A 16577-nucleotide genomic window follows, 5' to 3' on the forward strand; every position below is an offset into this window, starting at 1 on the left:
AGAGGGAAAGAGGGAGACAGGTATGAGGCAAATACCTTATTGGATGTAAGGTGAAGTTTGAAATAATAAAAATACACTTTCTACATTAAATATGACTTCTGTTCTCATCTGTGAACATACATGTGACTCACCTAGAGTGGCCACAGGTTTAATAAATTGAGTGCTTTCACCCCTAGCTGTGACTACATTATATTAAAATTGGGATTAGGGGGCACAGAATTATATTTTTGTCAGATTAGTTTGGAAGATTACACAAATATGCACCCTGGTGAGCTGATATTTTACACTGAGGTTTTGATGAAAATAATATGATGCATTTGATAGAAAGGCGGCCTACTATTACAAAAATAGCACTATGATATTCAAAAAGTGATTTACTGGATGTCTGCAGTGTTAAATAGTGAGTTCACTGACCATTTCATTTCAATTAATTTTATTCTGAATTACGAAGAGATAACATTACATAGGTTCTTAAAATGCTATAGCACATTGTTATTGAATTTATGGCTCAGATGTAATTAAAATGCAATTTGTTATAATTAGCTTTGGGCACATTTATCTGTCAGCATTTAAAAAAAACAAAATAACATCTGAACTGACTAATAGCAAAATATCCCTCATATGTCATATATGTGATTTTTGCTAAAGCAAAGCAACCCTTATAGATAGCTTATTGGCTCTGACATGAAGAATAATCTCAACATATGCTTTTTTTGTATTTAGTAACACTAGCATGCGTGTGTTTAGTAACATATCCTAAACATTTATGAGTATCATAGATTTCCTCAAAGAGCAACTTGCATGATTGAGTTTCTTTCTGAATTTACAGTTTATGTAGGCAATGTGTGAAACTATCCTGTAAAAGATTAATGTATGATTTTATTAGTTTAAACGAGACATAGCCTGAAGGCAGAAATTCAGACGGATAAGGAGGCATCCTAAGCAGCCATAATGTATCTGCATTACGTCATCTTCACAGCGGTTTGGTACGGTCTCCTCTACAGTGTGTCTGGAGCCCTCGGCCGGGGTCGCCACTGGCACATCTCCAAAGACCCACTGGCCGGGATGTGTTTGTGTTTATTTGGGCCACACGCTCCCCTTTTCACACCGTCCCCTTAGATTCCGGAGGTGTAACGGAGCGTCCAGCCAGCCACACACTGGCTGACCAAGCGGCGCAGCACGTTGCCATGGCTGCGAGTCACCCCTGTTACCATAGAGACCCATTGTGTACAGTCCATATCTATTATAGCCTATGTAACCGCTTTTTTAAAACTGTAAACATGTTTATCTGCTATCTACGACCGAGTATTGAAGCCATATTGAGAGAAAATATATATTTTTTGAGATGGGGAGAATAGAGTGCTAGTTCTAAGAGAAAAATGTCATAATATTACGAATATTAAGTCTTAATTCTACGAGAAAAGGGTCGTAATGTCAACTCCTAACCACGGGTAGCCTTGCAGTCGAGCATCCAGCCATTTCCTTTTCCGTAAAAAGAGGCAATATCCTCCAAGTCTGTGTGGTTCGTTCTTCGGAATAGGTAGGCTTCCATCGTTTCAAAGACTCATGAATATCTGGTGCTGATGAGACAATGAAGTAGGCTATTTTGTTAAGTATAACTTCACACGATGCTCCAGTTCCCTTAAAATTGGCTAATTTAATTTTCTCGTAATAAGTTACAATCCCATACAATTGTGACCTTTTTTGACGTAAAATCAGCGTAAAATGAATAATTTATTGTCGTAATATTATTCTCGAAATCTCAATGTGGCTCTAAAACTCTTTCGTGGCTATCTCCTCTTGTTAAAAATGCTAAAGAAACATATTTTTATCAATACATTTGTAGTCCAGTTTCTACATTTTGTAGGATAGTTGTAGTTTTTTGTGTTTTTGTAGTTTTTGTTTTAGTGTCGCCATCGTTCCTGTTGCACACACGGACGTACAGCCAACAAACACTGAGGTAATATTTTCTTCTGTTGACAAATAATGTGAATGAGGTCAAAAGCAAATGAAGTATCAATACAAATGTAGACGACACACACACACGTCTCCACAAAGCACCGGGCCGGTAGCTCCCTCCCCTCCCGGTTGGCGCAATGAACCGCACGCTCCCTCTCATCCCTTCCCGTCATGCAGCGCTCTTGCCTGCTCCTCCGCCGAGCCGCCATGTTGTCGGAGTGAAAGCCTGGGGTGTCAAGAGAGAGAGAGAAACTGGGGCCGAAATCCGCGACCATCCACCCTCTCCGCCGGTGAGTATCACCGTTTCCGTGGCGGCGGTAGCACGGGTCGCTGCTTATTCACGCCCCGGTGCCGGTATTGTCGCAATGGCGGCTCTGAGCGCGGTTAAACCGAGGGGGGTGTTTTGTGAGGCTGAAGCGTCCCTTTCTGCTACCTCCTTCCTCCCGTTGTGTCGGTCTTCCGTTCCAGACAGCTCTCGGGCCTTTGTTAGCATCCGCGTCCCGGGGAGCCTGAGCGGCTGCCGGCTCGGCAGACAGGTAGAGAGCCCCGGCACTTTTATTAATAACAACATTATGGTGTGATACGGTAGCTGCCGCCGTTACAAAAGATTGTACGGAGCTCATGTTTTGGCCACCGGTTCACCCGGGCGGAGCTTGTGTCGCGGAGGCCGTGTTATTGTTGGTGGACACGGGCAGTGAACCGTCCATAACAGACCGGAGACTGGCGCGAGTGGACGTTGATGCGTGAAAATAAATTAAAAAAAACACCCGGTAAATGTCACGTAGCTTTGTGCACTCTCTGTTTCGTTTTGATGTGTCACGTCTGCCAGGAGACAGAAATGTATGGTCTGTGTTGAGACACCTAGCTGCAGGTTGCCTGCTTGTATTGTCACACCCCTGTCTGTGCCCGGTATGCGGTGGATTGATCCCCGGTATTGAATAATGATTAACCCAGTTAGATTATGGGACACAGTGCCTGTTTCCGGGTGCCAAGTTAAACTTCGCTTTGGGGGAATGGCCTCAGTGTTGTGGATTTCCGGGTGTTTCTCTCTACCTGACTTCGAGCTGTGTAGCAAAGGAATAAAGAGCTCACATTTCCTTGTTGCTGAATGAAAGAGTGAGCGAGGGAAAACAAATACACAAGACTGCATTAAGAAAAAAAAAAAAAAAAAAAGCATAGAAACCTTTCTATTCAGGGAGCCCTTTTCATCATAACACTTTTCTTTATGTTGTATGTTTTATGGGTTTGAATGCTGCAGTACTTTGAGTTTCACCACCAATGAAAAGTACAGTATTATTATTATATGTAAATGATCACTTGGCAAGCAGGTTTGTTTTTATCTTTTAGGGGTTGTTTAACAGGTTTTTGTCTGTGTGGAGGGGGTGTGTTAGGTGCAACAGAGGTTTCAGCAGACATGAGAGAAAGCTGCGTGCATTAAAAGATCCGTAGTCTCTTGCAAAGGTAATTACTGTATGTGGCTCAGTGTAAAAAAGTACTGCTTGCAATTTCCTCATGGCCTGTAGGGACACTAATGTGAAACTGGTAATTTTACCAGAGATTAGAGCTTCTTGGATAAGGAGAGGTTGTAAAAGACAAATTATATCTCTGTGACTGCTGTTGTGCCCACTGGTGACCACGACCACCAATTAGATTGGTTTATACATGTCGTATGTTCCTTGGGTTTGTCACTGCATACATAATGATTACCTGCCCACCATCATTTCCCTGAGTTAAATGTCAGGGCCCCTCCGATATTACTGGTTCCTTTTCAACCTTTAATTAATAAATAAAAATACCAACCTCACAACGTACAAAGACCATTATTTGTTAAGTTGTTCCCATTGATGCAATGCACACAGCTTCCAGTTTATTAGTTACATCTAGATATAACTAACACAGTTCAATGCTACAGTTAAGTGTTTGAGAGGCTGTGATTCTATTATATAGTCACTTTGGAAGCTGTGGGTTTAAGCCTCATTCACACACAGCTCCCACTAAATTACTGGGATAACCTTTCAGGTACTGCTAGTGATTTTCACTATTCACACATGCAGCTATGTTCATGAACATTTCGGTCTTGTGCCTTTTTACACATGCCACGGCAATGCCACGGCAGTGCCTGAATACATGTGTCAGGGGACAGTCCAGTAGATGGTGGTAATGCAGTATTTCCTTATTTCTGAATCTGTCCAGTTTCCAGTCATTCTTGAGAAAAGGAGCTTGCTTGCAAACAAAAGAACTTGTATTGCTCATTGGTTATCAAACCAACCACGAAAGCTTTGGCAAGGCAACTGTTAAGATTCAAATACGTACTTGTGATTGGTTCGCTCATTCCACCTAAAAGCGTCTTTCGTCAGACGAAGCGTAACCCTTTATGTTCTTGACCCTGCAGGGTTAGTACAGTCCCAACACAGTCGTGCCGGCATTTTCCCCCGAAATGTTAGTAGATCATCATTGAAATGGGAAATTGGCGGTACAGATTTCCCTGAATGTCGATCCCTGCTCCCATTCACAAAGGACCCTGACCAGGAAATGGTCCTGAACATTTCAGGAACAGACTGCATGTGTGAAAGAGGTTTTAATATTTAGACTCCCCTCACTGATAGAAATTAGCTGTACATATTAGCTACAAAACACCACAAACTACGGCCTCCAAAATGGCCAAAAGCTCTCCAAACATGTCTAAAAAAGTTTCAACAAAAGTGAACAGTTCAACCCTCACAAAGGAAAGATGTACTTCACACAGCTGACCACAGAATAAGTACTCTCAACTGAAGTTTATTTATTTGTATAGTGGTTGTATCATACATGGACAATCCTGCACCTTACTGTGGTGTTATCCACCCGACTTACACTAATGTAGAGAATATTAATATCATTGAACAGTTCATAATTATCAAATAGTATATTCTAGTCATTTATATTTAAGTAAGTTTAGTTTTTGTACATAATTTATCCTTTATATGTTTTTTACCTACCTCATTGTTTTTTTTAAATGTATTGTTATGTTAAGTGTCTGCTGTGACATTGTAATTTCCCTCTGGGATTAATAAAGTACTCTTAACTCAAGATGCTGCACACATAAGGAAAACATTAAAAATTACAATCAGGTATTAAAAAATATGGATGGAAATGAGGACATCAAAGTGCGCTTGTACAGTAAACATATATATTTATAAATGTTGGGGAGGAAGTTAATTGAAGGCCAGGTTTTTACTCAGCGTTCAGGTGGAGGAGCTTCAGTGAATTCTTGTGTTGGGAACTTTTCTCGCCGTGGTTCGTTTCTTTGTGTTTGAGCCCAGCGGAGTTACAGGAAAGTTTCCAGTATGTACTTTTTTTTTTGAATCACCTGCCTCAGAGGCCGGACAGTAAAGTGATTCTCAGGCTTTAATGGGACTTGACACTTTGCCCCAATAATGCCCTGACTGTATGAATAATATGAGCTGCAACCTAAAAACTTAATGATGTATTTAGAATCAGGGGCCTTCTTCAGGGGAATTGAAGTAATTACATTTTAACATATATTAAAGTGTATTAAACCGTTTTCTATTAAAGCTACGCAGGAATCTGATTACCTCCAAACTAGACATTAAACCAGTTAATTTCACTAATTAGAGCATTTTTAACCAAATAGAAGGTATTGTTTTGGTTGGGATGAAGTCCTGTGTGGCAGTAACAGACACAGCCAGTGTAGTGGGAACTTCGCTAACTGTGCAGCAAACACTTCATTGCCAGTTTTTTTTTAAGGTATGACAAGATAAAACTGAAACAGCCCTGCAGTAAATCCCAGGTTGTAATGTTCAGTTTTAGATGAAACAGTTCTCTAAGAGGTGTTGACTGAGCTTTGTGAGCGTTTTGAAGACTCTGAGTTATTAGAGAGATGTTTCTAATATTTAGTCTAACTTTATTGATATAAAAAGGGTGTAGAAAAAATACAACATTGTTTTATAATAAATGATTGCAGGGGAGTTACATTAGACTAGAAAAGTTTTAGCAACCGATTTGGTTTTAAGCTAATTTTGCTGCATGTCAGACGAATGGAGACTGTAACTGTGTCCTAAAACAGCACATTTTTAAAAAAGTCTCTCACACATGCTGGCTGATACCACTTAATTTTCACAATTAATTAAATCAGGACAAAGACAAACTGAGTCTTGTACACTTCTTAAAAAAAGAGATGACAGCAGTCAATTATGGAGTAAAAATAAATCGGTCATCTCATCATTTGCCTGACATGTTCCTGTTCTAAAGGCTGAAGATCAAAGTTCACAAAGTCAGTGTCGTTATAAGGCAGTGTTCAGACCAAATAGGGCATGAAGGCGTGCGTGCGGGGGGGCAGAGGTTGGGGCATGTTGTTTGAGGTAACAGTGAGACAATGAAATACGATCCAGGAAGTCAAGTTGGAGTTACAGATTAATGCATTTAGGGTCTTATCAGGAGCCAAAACCACATGCAGCGGTTTATAACACTCACAGACAAGATTTTATGAAGTTATCATCGTGGCGACTTTTTTACTTTTTAAAAAATCTTTTGTCATGATGATCAGGAGGTGAATGGCCAAGTTCAGTGCTCACGTTACTAAGTAATCCATGAGGAATGTGTGCTGGCATGTGTGACGTCAGGTTGTGTTCGTGTGCAACTTTTTGCCGGACAACCGCAGAGTTTCTTAGCTGAGCCCTTTGTGGTCACTGCTCCCACGGTGTAAACGAACTGCCCCTATTCAAATGATCGGTAGGGCCGCTGTTTTTCATGTATGAATGTGGCCAAAATACAAAATACCCAGGTCGTCAATGAATGAGAAATGTGAGCCAGTTTATCTCTGTCATTTGTGATTAAGTGTGGACCGCAGACATTTGACAACTTTAGCCCACATCAGAGATGCAAAAATATCTCAACACATATTGTGGTCTGAACTGGTTTCAAGCTACACTGTCGTCAGTTTATTAGATACACAGAGATAAAAATTGCACAGTCTGATACAAACCCTGCAATACAATCCAACTTGTTTTTGTTGAAACTGTTAGACACACATCAATATAACACAAAACAGGTCAACAGCACCACAAAGCACCTCCGAAAAGTTGAATCATCACAAGAAGATTTTATTTTTATTTATAATTAAATATATGATCTATTATTGGAGCTGAAGGCGAAAAATAATGATGGGCAACTAATTAATCTGCATTATTTTGATGATTGAATGATTTTAAGAAGTTTATCAAACATCCTCCGGTTTCAGCCTCTTAAAAGTCAAAATTTTCAGCCATTTTTTTCCCCATTTTTTGTATCAGTGAAATTGTGAAAATCATTTGTGTTTTGGACTGTTTGATTGAAGGAGAACAATGTGGAGATGTGACAACAGGCATTTTCTGAAGTTTTTTAGATGTAAAGATTAGTCAAGTTTCATTTTTAAAAAATAGTCAAAATTCAACATAATCATTTGCTGTAGCCTTTAGGCTTTACACGATCAGGATTTTTGGGGCGATCACAGATTAGTGAGTTTAAATAAACCGATCACCGATCCGATCAGGTCTTCTTTCTCCACGCTCCGTTTCTTAAACTCGGCATGCTCCTCCTCGTGTTCCCTATCCAGGTAAATTTGTGGTGTTGAAACATTTTGCAGATGCTTCCCCACGAGGTACTTCAGTGTTGCACAGATTGCAAATAGCTTGTGTTTTATCTGTCTGCCCTTACCACCGACATGTTTGTTTGAATCCGACAGCTAATGATTCAAGATTCAAAAAACTTTATTGTCCGTCACATCGTGACAGGGCTCAAAACTAGCTGTCGGATTCAAACAAACATGTTGGTGGTGTAGAACATCTTTTGGAGTAAATGAGACAGATAAAACACAAGCCATCTGCAATCTATGCAACAGGAGCATCTGCAAAAAGTTTCAACATGACGACATTGATCGGACCGGCGAATTAAGACATTACAGCCGATCTTGCATAAAATGCAAAATATCGGCCGATCCGATATAGCCGATCAGATCGGCGTAAAACCTAGTAGCCTTTAACTTTATAACTTACGTGTGAGTATGATTTTATTGAAGTGAAGTCATATTTATTAAACGTTGTGTTTGTTGAACATATTGATGCAGACTCTTCACATGTTTCTCTGCACAGGCTGTGGTGGAATGAGCAGTGTGTGTGTGTTGAAGAGGAAAGCAGTGCTCTGGCAGGATTCATTCAGCCCCCACCATAGAACTACATCTCCCAGCATGCCCGTGGTGCTGAGCAGCGGAGGACATGCCCCTCCAACTGGGCAGACCCCTCAGGCCACTCCCCCAAGCCAGCAGGTAATTCCCGCCACCTTCATACCTTTTAAACACGTTTCATTCATTCATGCACAGATGTGTTAAATATGTGACTGTCCATCCCGCACTGTAACAGTGTAATTGTCCTTCATATTGATGAGTTCTCCTGCTGTTACCAGCTATCTCATAATCCCGACATTAAGTAATACGTGTTTAAAGGTTAGCCTCACAAAAGTGCTGCCAATCTAAACGCTGATGAAGGTTTTGCTCGCTGTAATCGTCACTCTTGCTCATACTGGCCATTGGAAGATTCCCTCCAAATGTGTTTCACAATGTAACTGATGAAGGATAAAATCCACCGCCCTCGTTTTGAGCAAGAATTTATTTGAAAGTTTATCTGAAGATGCTACGAGGCTTCAACTGTCTGAGTTAGTCTACAGTTCTAAATTTACTGTCTCTTCAGTAAAAAAAAAAAATCCCTCTCCCTCTTGACGGATGGTGTTTGACTGTTCTGCTGCTGTGGGAGGATAGTAACCAAAATGGTTAGTTAGAGTTTGGCGCTTAAGAGGCGATAACTAAATATTGAAGTGATTTGTGTCATTTAGAAGGCTGAAGCTTCATAATAGCTAAAGTAAACTTTAAATACATCTTTGTGTGGAAGGAGGGAGATAGTCCCCCATCATTCACAATGAAAAAGCGTTTGGAAGGGATCCTCTAATCTAATAATTGTTTTAGGACAGACTTGAAAAAGTGTGAACCTGTCCTTTAAGACCACACTAACTTACTTTGGTCTGAGCATGTTTACCTTGTTATAAAAATGCTCCTCATCATGTCACCACTTTGCTTGTGTAACAGATCTGTCAGTACAGTACAAAACAAGCAAACACTGGTTATATCATTGCAGTGGCATAGTCGGTTAAACAGTAAATGATCATACATTACACACTCACTGAGAACTCACTGACGACTTGTACAATCTAATGCAATCCAACGCATTAGATTTACAATATATTCAACTTTTGTGAAGTTGATACATTTTACATTTTTATTTAAATTGTCAGAAAGGTGATCATTTTACTTTTATGTTTATTTACTGAGGTTGAAGCTGCCACTTGAAATGGGATCACCAGAGAGCGGCTGTTAGTAGAGCGATGCAAAAAACGGACTCGGATGCAAGTCCTTATCCCCGTAGTGTCGAAGCAGCATGTGACTGGGAATTCAGGTCGGAACAAAGTAACAAACCACATCACAAGAGGGTTTATTGCTGCAGAACTGAGACCCTGTTTGGTCATAGTCAGTAAAAGTAATGCCTGCTGGCTCTGACAGCCGACTGTTTGACTTTTAAGTTGGTTAAAAATATTACACGGATATTTTTAGAATATCATGTTGTTTTTGTATTTGAGAAATGCAGATTAGATTTCCTTAAGACTTAATTAATTAATCAGTGTTAAGTAGGGATGAGTGTCAGGATTTTATTGATTATACAACTCTGAAGAATTGTTAGTTCAGCACAGGATTAGGATTGATTTATATTTTAAATAAACAAACTATTGTTTATAGAGCAGCAACAGTAGTATTTACAACAGCAAAGTCGCAGCATAAACTCAATATCTCACTGGAAACCAAAACTTCAATAAAATAAATGATTCCTATAATCAAAATGCTGAGTGAAGTATGAAGAACACAGCCATCAGTCAGTATCATTAATCCTTTCCTCCTCCTGCTGATGTGGTTTCACTGCTTCTAGGCCCTGCTGGTAGAGAGAAAGGGGAGCTGGTTTAGGAGGAGGGGCTGCCGTCTCGCCCAGTAGCTTCGTTTACAAGAATTTGACTTGTATTAAGATACGTGGCAAACGAAGCAGACAGTTGGGCTACATACAGACGACTTTTGGTTTAGCTTCTTTGTAACAATGAGTTATTAGTCTAACTGGTGCTCTGTGGTTGTGTAAAACAAACCATGTAATTTATGGTAGGGACAGCGGGGATATATCCATACCACTTCTCTTACCTCAAATTGTCCCCACCACTTATATGATATTAATTACATGTGCGTTTAAACCAAATACGATTTCCAAAGGCTCTACGGAAGTTGTATTCCCTCGTGTCCCCACCGAATTAGTTTCTATAGGTGTTGGTTCAGTTTGTTCCCGCCTCCTTTACATGCAGCGATGTGATTGCTTGAGTGCATTTTTGGATGAATCAGACACAGTACAGCGTCGTCAGTCAGAGGAAAGAGCTCGATAATAGAGTACAAGACAATCCAGGCTGGCTTTGCCCTCTAGTCATAACGTTATATTACAGCTATCAAATTAATCACATTGATTATTCATTGATATGAAACACAGCTGTCCTGTGATGGCTAACTCACTACAGACCAGGAGTTGTAGTAATCTTCCTAAGGTTAACACTGTACAAACAAAAATAGTTAGATATATAAACATTATGAATATTATATTATTACATATTAACGTAGTTAGCTAGCAAAGTAAATGTTGTGACAAGATGTGCAGTAGGGTGAATTTGGCTAACATTCTATTCTTCTTCTCATGTTGGTGTTTATACTTGTGGGACAAACAAGAGAAGCATTATTAATTCTTCCAGGATTGCAAGTTTGCTATTCTGTTTTTCCAACAGTTTCAAATCCCATCTGTGTGGCAACAGTTACTGTAACCTTACTTGATTTTTGTCTGATTGAACCTCCTACAATATTTCCTCTTAATTCAGCAGTCTGAATTAGCATTATGGGTGTCAAGAAAAGGAGACATAAGGTCTTATTTCTTTGTAATGGACGTAGCTGCTGTATGTAGTAAAAGTTGTATTGCAACTCTGAATTTACTTTCTTTTTCATAACTTGTATGGCAAGTTATTTATATTTAGCCTGGTTGTTAAATACCTATCAGAGAGAGAGAGAGAAAGAGAGAGAAAGAGAGAAGGCCAGGCAGGGAAAGAAAATAATTTGCACTATGAGCTATAACGTCACCTCAGAGGGCACATCCCTCTGATTTGAGCATTGTATTAAACCAGTTTCTTGAATCGCTCATTCTGAGGGCATGAACAGAGTGGCTGTTGTTTTAAATTGAGGTGTATCACTTAGTAGTTGTCAATATTGGCATCAAAGCGAGAGAGAGAGAGAGAGAGAGAGAGAGAGAGAGAGCCCAGTCCAGGTAGAGGGAGGAGAAGGGGTTGAACTGTGAGCTTTGGTGTCGTCTGAGAGGGTATTCCTGCCTCATATATTTATAATGCATACATTAATATGATTAATAAATCATAAAAGCTTATTGTACTTAGTGTCACAACACATTTAAATGTTTATAGAAAACACAGATAATGTACCGTATACACTCGGCCTCTTTATTAGGTACACCTGTTCAATGGCTCGTTAATGCAAATATCTAATCAGCCAATCACGTGGCAGCAACTCAATGCATTCAGGCATGTAGACACACAGGTGGAGGTTTGACTTCACTAATCAAATGTAGAGATACATAGATAGATCCTTTTTATTGTCATTGTCACAAGTACAACAAACTTTTAAAGTGCTCACTAATCTAACTTACACTCTTGTCAGCGGTGGATGTGAGACTGCAGGCAAAGCAGATGAGAATATCGCTCCTCCACATGTTTGTGCTTGTTGAACAGGTGGTTTTATTGCACTTCCAGTAACGGGCGTACTTGTCGTCAACTTGAGTAAAATTTCACCTGGTTGACTGTCTCCACCGTGCCCTCTCTGCTCTGCTGTCCACTCCCCCTGTGTGTGTGTGTGTGTGGTCCAGAGAAGCTGCAGCGCGTCCAGTTCACCAAAACATAAAAACTACTGACCTTAAAAATACCTCAGGTTCATAAAATGATAGAACCGGTTTCAATTAAGTGCAGCATTTTGAGTTTCATCCCTAGTGTTATCTGATGAAATGAGGAGTTGATTGACTTCTTGATTAGTCAGCCGACCACTTTAATAATTAATTTTTTATTGTCATTTATCCAATAAAAGCATTAAACATCTTATGATTACAGCTTCTCAAATGTTGCTGCTGCTTTTCCCTTTTTTTACATGTTAATTGATTTCTTTTCTTTTCTGTAGTCATCACCTTGGGCTCTGATCATTTGTGATGGGATATCAACATTACCTTTTAGACATTTTATAGACTTAAAAGATTCATTTAAAAATAACTAATGCATCAGCAGAATGAAAATGATTGTTAGTTTCACAGCTGATAAGATCTCTAAAGCTCTGTCCTGTATCCGATGCTGTGGGTAGGATAGCTGTTGGCCTTTCTGGGTAACTGCTGCTGTAAGTTATATTAAACAAGTCTGTGATGTCATTTTGGTAGTTACAAGTCAAGTTGTTTGGCAGTCAGTGAAATATAATCCCTGACTCTGTAAACACGGCAGAGGAAACGGTGTGAGACCTTAAGATGATGTCATCTGTTAAGTTTACTAAGTTGTTATGACCCAATCGCATGTTTAGATTTTAATCCTTATAACCCTGAAAAAAAAAACAGCACTCCGACACATCTGATAAGCAACAGTTTAGTTTGATTGAATGATGTCTCAGTAACTTATTGCACTCAAAGTTTTGCGTGTACATTAAGTTACTGAGCCCAGCTGTTTATAATACATGTCGACTGATTCTTTGATGAGTGTCTCGTGGGGAATTTAGTGTTTACCCTCAAAATGAGTAACACAGGAAACCAGTTTAAGTTTTGCTAGTGAAAAGAAATCCTGCCTCCTGTTTTTGAAAGTGTTTTTTAGAAAGAGAGGATGTGGTTCAAAATGCCTCAAACTTAAGATGATGCTGTGATGTGATGTGAAAATGACACATTTGGAGTCCTTGTAGTTATAAGGTTGAAAATGATTTTGCTTTAATTTCTTTCAGAAACCTGGTCTAAATCTTTATTATTCCTGCCAGGGCTTTTTTTTATTGCCTAGCACTTGTATTACTGCACTACTGATAGAGATAAAAGAACCTGTAGCCATGGATAGACTAGCTAAGAAGTTTTATTCTTATCTATTTCACCCCTGATATTTCTACTACAGTGTGTATATTTTGGATATTCAGTTACTGTATATTGATGTTGAATATGATCTATGTATTTGAAGCATGTTCAGTATGTTCTCTTCCTGCATTCTTTTTCTTTTCTTTAATATAATAAGCTCTGTAAAGCACCGGTAAATCCTGGTTATGTCTGTGTCTCCAGGTTTTGCTCTGACACATTCTGCTTGTTACTGTTGCCAGTCATTCCAGGATAATAATATGCGTGTGTGTGTGTGTGTTTCTGCAGGGTGTGGCTGGTGCTGGACGTTCCCAGGATGATGCCATGGTAGACTATTTCTTCCAGCGGCAGCACGGTGAACAGCCCGGCAAACATCGCTGGCCCACTGGAGACAACATTCATGACAGCCAGGTGTGTGTGTGTGTGTGTGTCTGTGTGTCTGTGTGTGTGTCTGTGTCTGTGTGTCTGTGTGTCTGTGTGTATGTTGCACAAGTGGTAATGCACTATTTTGCGTAACCAGAGCTGTTATCGTATCATATCATATTTTGAAATTCAGATTGTTGTTACCATTAAATAATCCTCTAGACAAAAAAATAATAAGTCTTTTTTTAAGCCTGGAAGGTTAGGAAAACAATTTTTGTAGTTTCAGCGTGTACTTGTAAAAACACAGCAAGTGACATTTAATTTAAGACAAAAGCAACACTAAGTGCCGGTTTCACTTGGTGTTAAGTGCTTTAGACTGTTTCAAAAACCTGTTTTTACTTTTGGCTGCTGTACTACTTCAAGTAAATCATTCATTTAGGTAATTACTAATTAAAGGTAATTAAAGTTTGTGTTTAGTGTTGGCAACATAAATTAACTTTTTTTTTCTATATGTAGGTGCGATCTATGGACGAGCTGAACCATGACTTTCAGGCTCTGGCATTGGAGGGCCGCGCCATGGGAGAGGTGAGGCATCAGGGAGGATGGTTTGGGTGGTTTTGTCTAGAACGAGGTGACATAGCTCAGCAATAAAGATGTCATATGTGCAAAGTGCTTCACCTTTATACAGCTAATGTTAGTGGCTTAAATCCTTCAGCTGATAATGGAGGTTTTAAGTTTTTTGTTTTCACTTATTTAAACTTTGGTCTCTGGATCTGATGAGGTCAGATATCGTCTGGCAGCACTTGACGTGAAAATGGCTGCTCTGTATTTTGTGACTCGGCTGAATAGACACATGATGGATCACCTTTCAGAGACTCAAACTTAAATAACAGGAAATCCAAAGGGAAAAAGGATCAGTTACTCCATGGAAGGCCTTAGAGCAAAAAGCAGTGTGGACATTGTGCATTGAGCATTGTTTTCCCACAGTGAAAAGCTCTGAAAGAGACGAGACTGAGCAGAGATATTTTTTCAAGTGAGCTGGTTTGACTGGCTGTTGGCATTTATAAACACTTGTCTACCCTGAGTGATTCTGTCATGTTGGGCCAGTGCCTACAATTAGTTTTGGCTTAGTGATCATAGTGCTGATGGATGTTTGTTTTTGTTTGAATCTCATATTGGCCAAGTATAGTTTTGCAGTTATAGACTGTAACCAAGCTGTAATATAAAGCAAAATTATATATTTCTTTTACCATGAAGTATCAATTTCTTTTAAAATAGCAGATTTTAAACTCTTAATGCAAGATATTGATCACATTAATTTACCCCAGACAAGGTCCCTTTTAAGAAAAGTGCTGAATGTAATAGACGAAATAGTGGATATGGAGAAGGACAAACACTTAATTAGTTAAAACCATTATTCAAAATAACATGACATTTTAAAAATTAAAATAATGAGGCATAATTGTTTTCTGGTTGCTCTCAGGCACTGTGTGTAATTATGGTGTTATTTTGTTTTTGCCGCACTCATCCAGTGAGAATAAACTGTACTTGTTTGTTTGGGGTGTAGTCAGGGGTCAAAGTACTTCAAACACATGAGTGTATTGCTGGAAATTGCAGCACAAAATATCTCAGCACTGATTGCGTGATACTAAAAAAGTATATACTATCCCATTAAATAAGTTTGGTTATTGTGCTCAGCGACATGCTCATTTATCACGTGTTTATAGATGTTTTTGTTTTTTTCTTGCAATATCTCTGTAATCATTTTCTATCTTTCTGTCTCTTCTCTGTCGTCCTGTGCCTCTGCAGCAGCTGCTAACTGGTAAGAAGTTCTGGGAGACCGATGACTCTGGGAAGGATGGACCAAAAGGGATCTTCCTGGACCAGTGGAGAGACAGTGCATGGGGTGCCTCAGGTATTTACTGATCTGACTCGTTCTGGCTGGTTTGTGATAAGGTGACGGAGTGCACGCTGTTATGAATGCAGGAACGTTTGTGAAACACGGCAGAACAATCACTGTCTTGTATTAGAAAATATATATTTAGATTCTGTCAGAATCAAAAGCTGATGTCAGTGTGAAATCACCCTGATGTTTCTGGTGTATCATCACAATGCAGTTATTTCTGTAAGCACAGTGGCAAAAGAAACACACCTGCATTTCAGAAGCAGTCTAACTCCGCACTTGTGGTGAGAGTGGTGATATTAAATTGAGCATAGACGACATGTTTGTTGCAGGCAGTCGTGCTCTCACAGTATCATTATCATGTAATCTGCATTTGGCTGTATTGCTTAAAGAGAAATATCACACCCAGTTAACAGTTTGTGACCCATTCTGATTTCCCTAAGCCAGTGGTTCTCAAATGTTTTCACATCAAGGACCCCTAAACTGACACAAACTAGACCATGGACCCCCTTTCTGATAAGATTTTCGGTGATAAAATGTTTTATTACCCAAAGTGTTTGAAAGTCATAGACCAAAATAGTCATATATATTCTTTTATTGTGTTACTTATTGATAGAATTATAGGAAAAAATAAATTCTTCTCCTTTTTGCTGGGGACCTCCTGGAACCCTCTTAAGGGTACCTGGATCCCACCTTCAGAACCACCACTCTAAGAAGACAAGAAAATTGTCTCAAAAACTAAATCTTTGTGAAAAATTAAGAGACTTCAGTAGATGCAGTTTCTACAGCCTGGAGTGCAAGGCAGCCCTCGGTGGGAAAAAGACAATTATAAAGAAATGAAAGGAAAGTTAGTAGAAATTTAAAACCTGAGGGGTGAGATAAAAATAAGAACTGTGTATTAATCAAACAAATCCTATGAAAGTCCAGTAAATTAAGTCCAACAAGTAGGTCCAGTGAAATCTGTTAAATGGAAAAGATTCCTTAATAGGCCCAATAGCCAGTCTTCATTTAGATTTGTCTTTTCCAGTGAAGATATCTGGAGTAATTGGGCTCCTGGCATCTCCGTCTGAGCAAAGTTTTGTGAAGACCGATTGTTCTAATTA

At 39.3% G+C, this 16577-nt stretch overlaps 1 protein-coding gene across 2 annotated transcripts in view; it reads left to right on the plus strand.

The window, feature by feature from the left end:
- Positions 1–2132: 2132 nt before the first annotated feature.
- The window catches only part of pum1 (pumilio RNA-binding family member 1), a 30481-nt gene continuing 16036 nt past the window's right edge, over positions 2133–16577 (plus strand). Inside the window, exons 1-5 of one of the 2 annotated variants that reach the window (XM_053334865.1) lie at positions 2133–2249; positions 8088–8260; positions 13497–13619; positions 14088–14156; positions 15381–15486. In XM_053334865.1, coding sequence (XP_053190840.1) covers positions 8099–8260; positions 13497–13619; positions 14088–14156; positions 15381–15486 — 460 coding nt within the window. In that variant the 5' untranslated portion in view covers positions 2133–2249; positions 8088–8098. The remainder of the gene's footprint in view (positions 2250–8087; positions 8261–13496; positions 13620–14087; positions 14157–15380; positions 15487–16577) is intronic. The other variant, XM_053334866.1, reaches the window with a different exon arrangement.

Source organism: Scomber japonicus, chromosome 15, assembly GCF_027409825.1.
Source record: "Scomber japonicus isolate fScoJap1 chromosome 15, fScoJap1.pri, whole genome shotgun sequence".
In the NCBI taxonomy this organism is placed as follows: domain Eukaryota; kingdom Metazoa; phylum Chordata; class Actinopteri; order Scombriformes; family Scombridae; genus Scomber; species Scomber japonicus.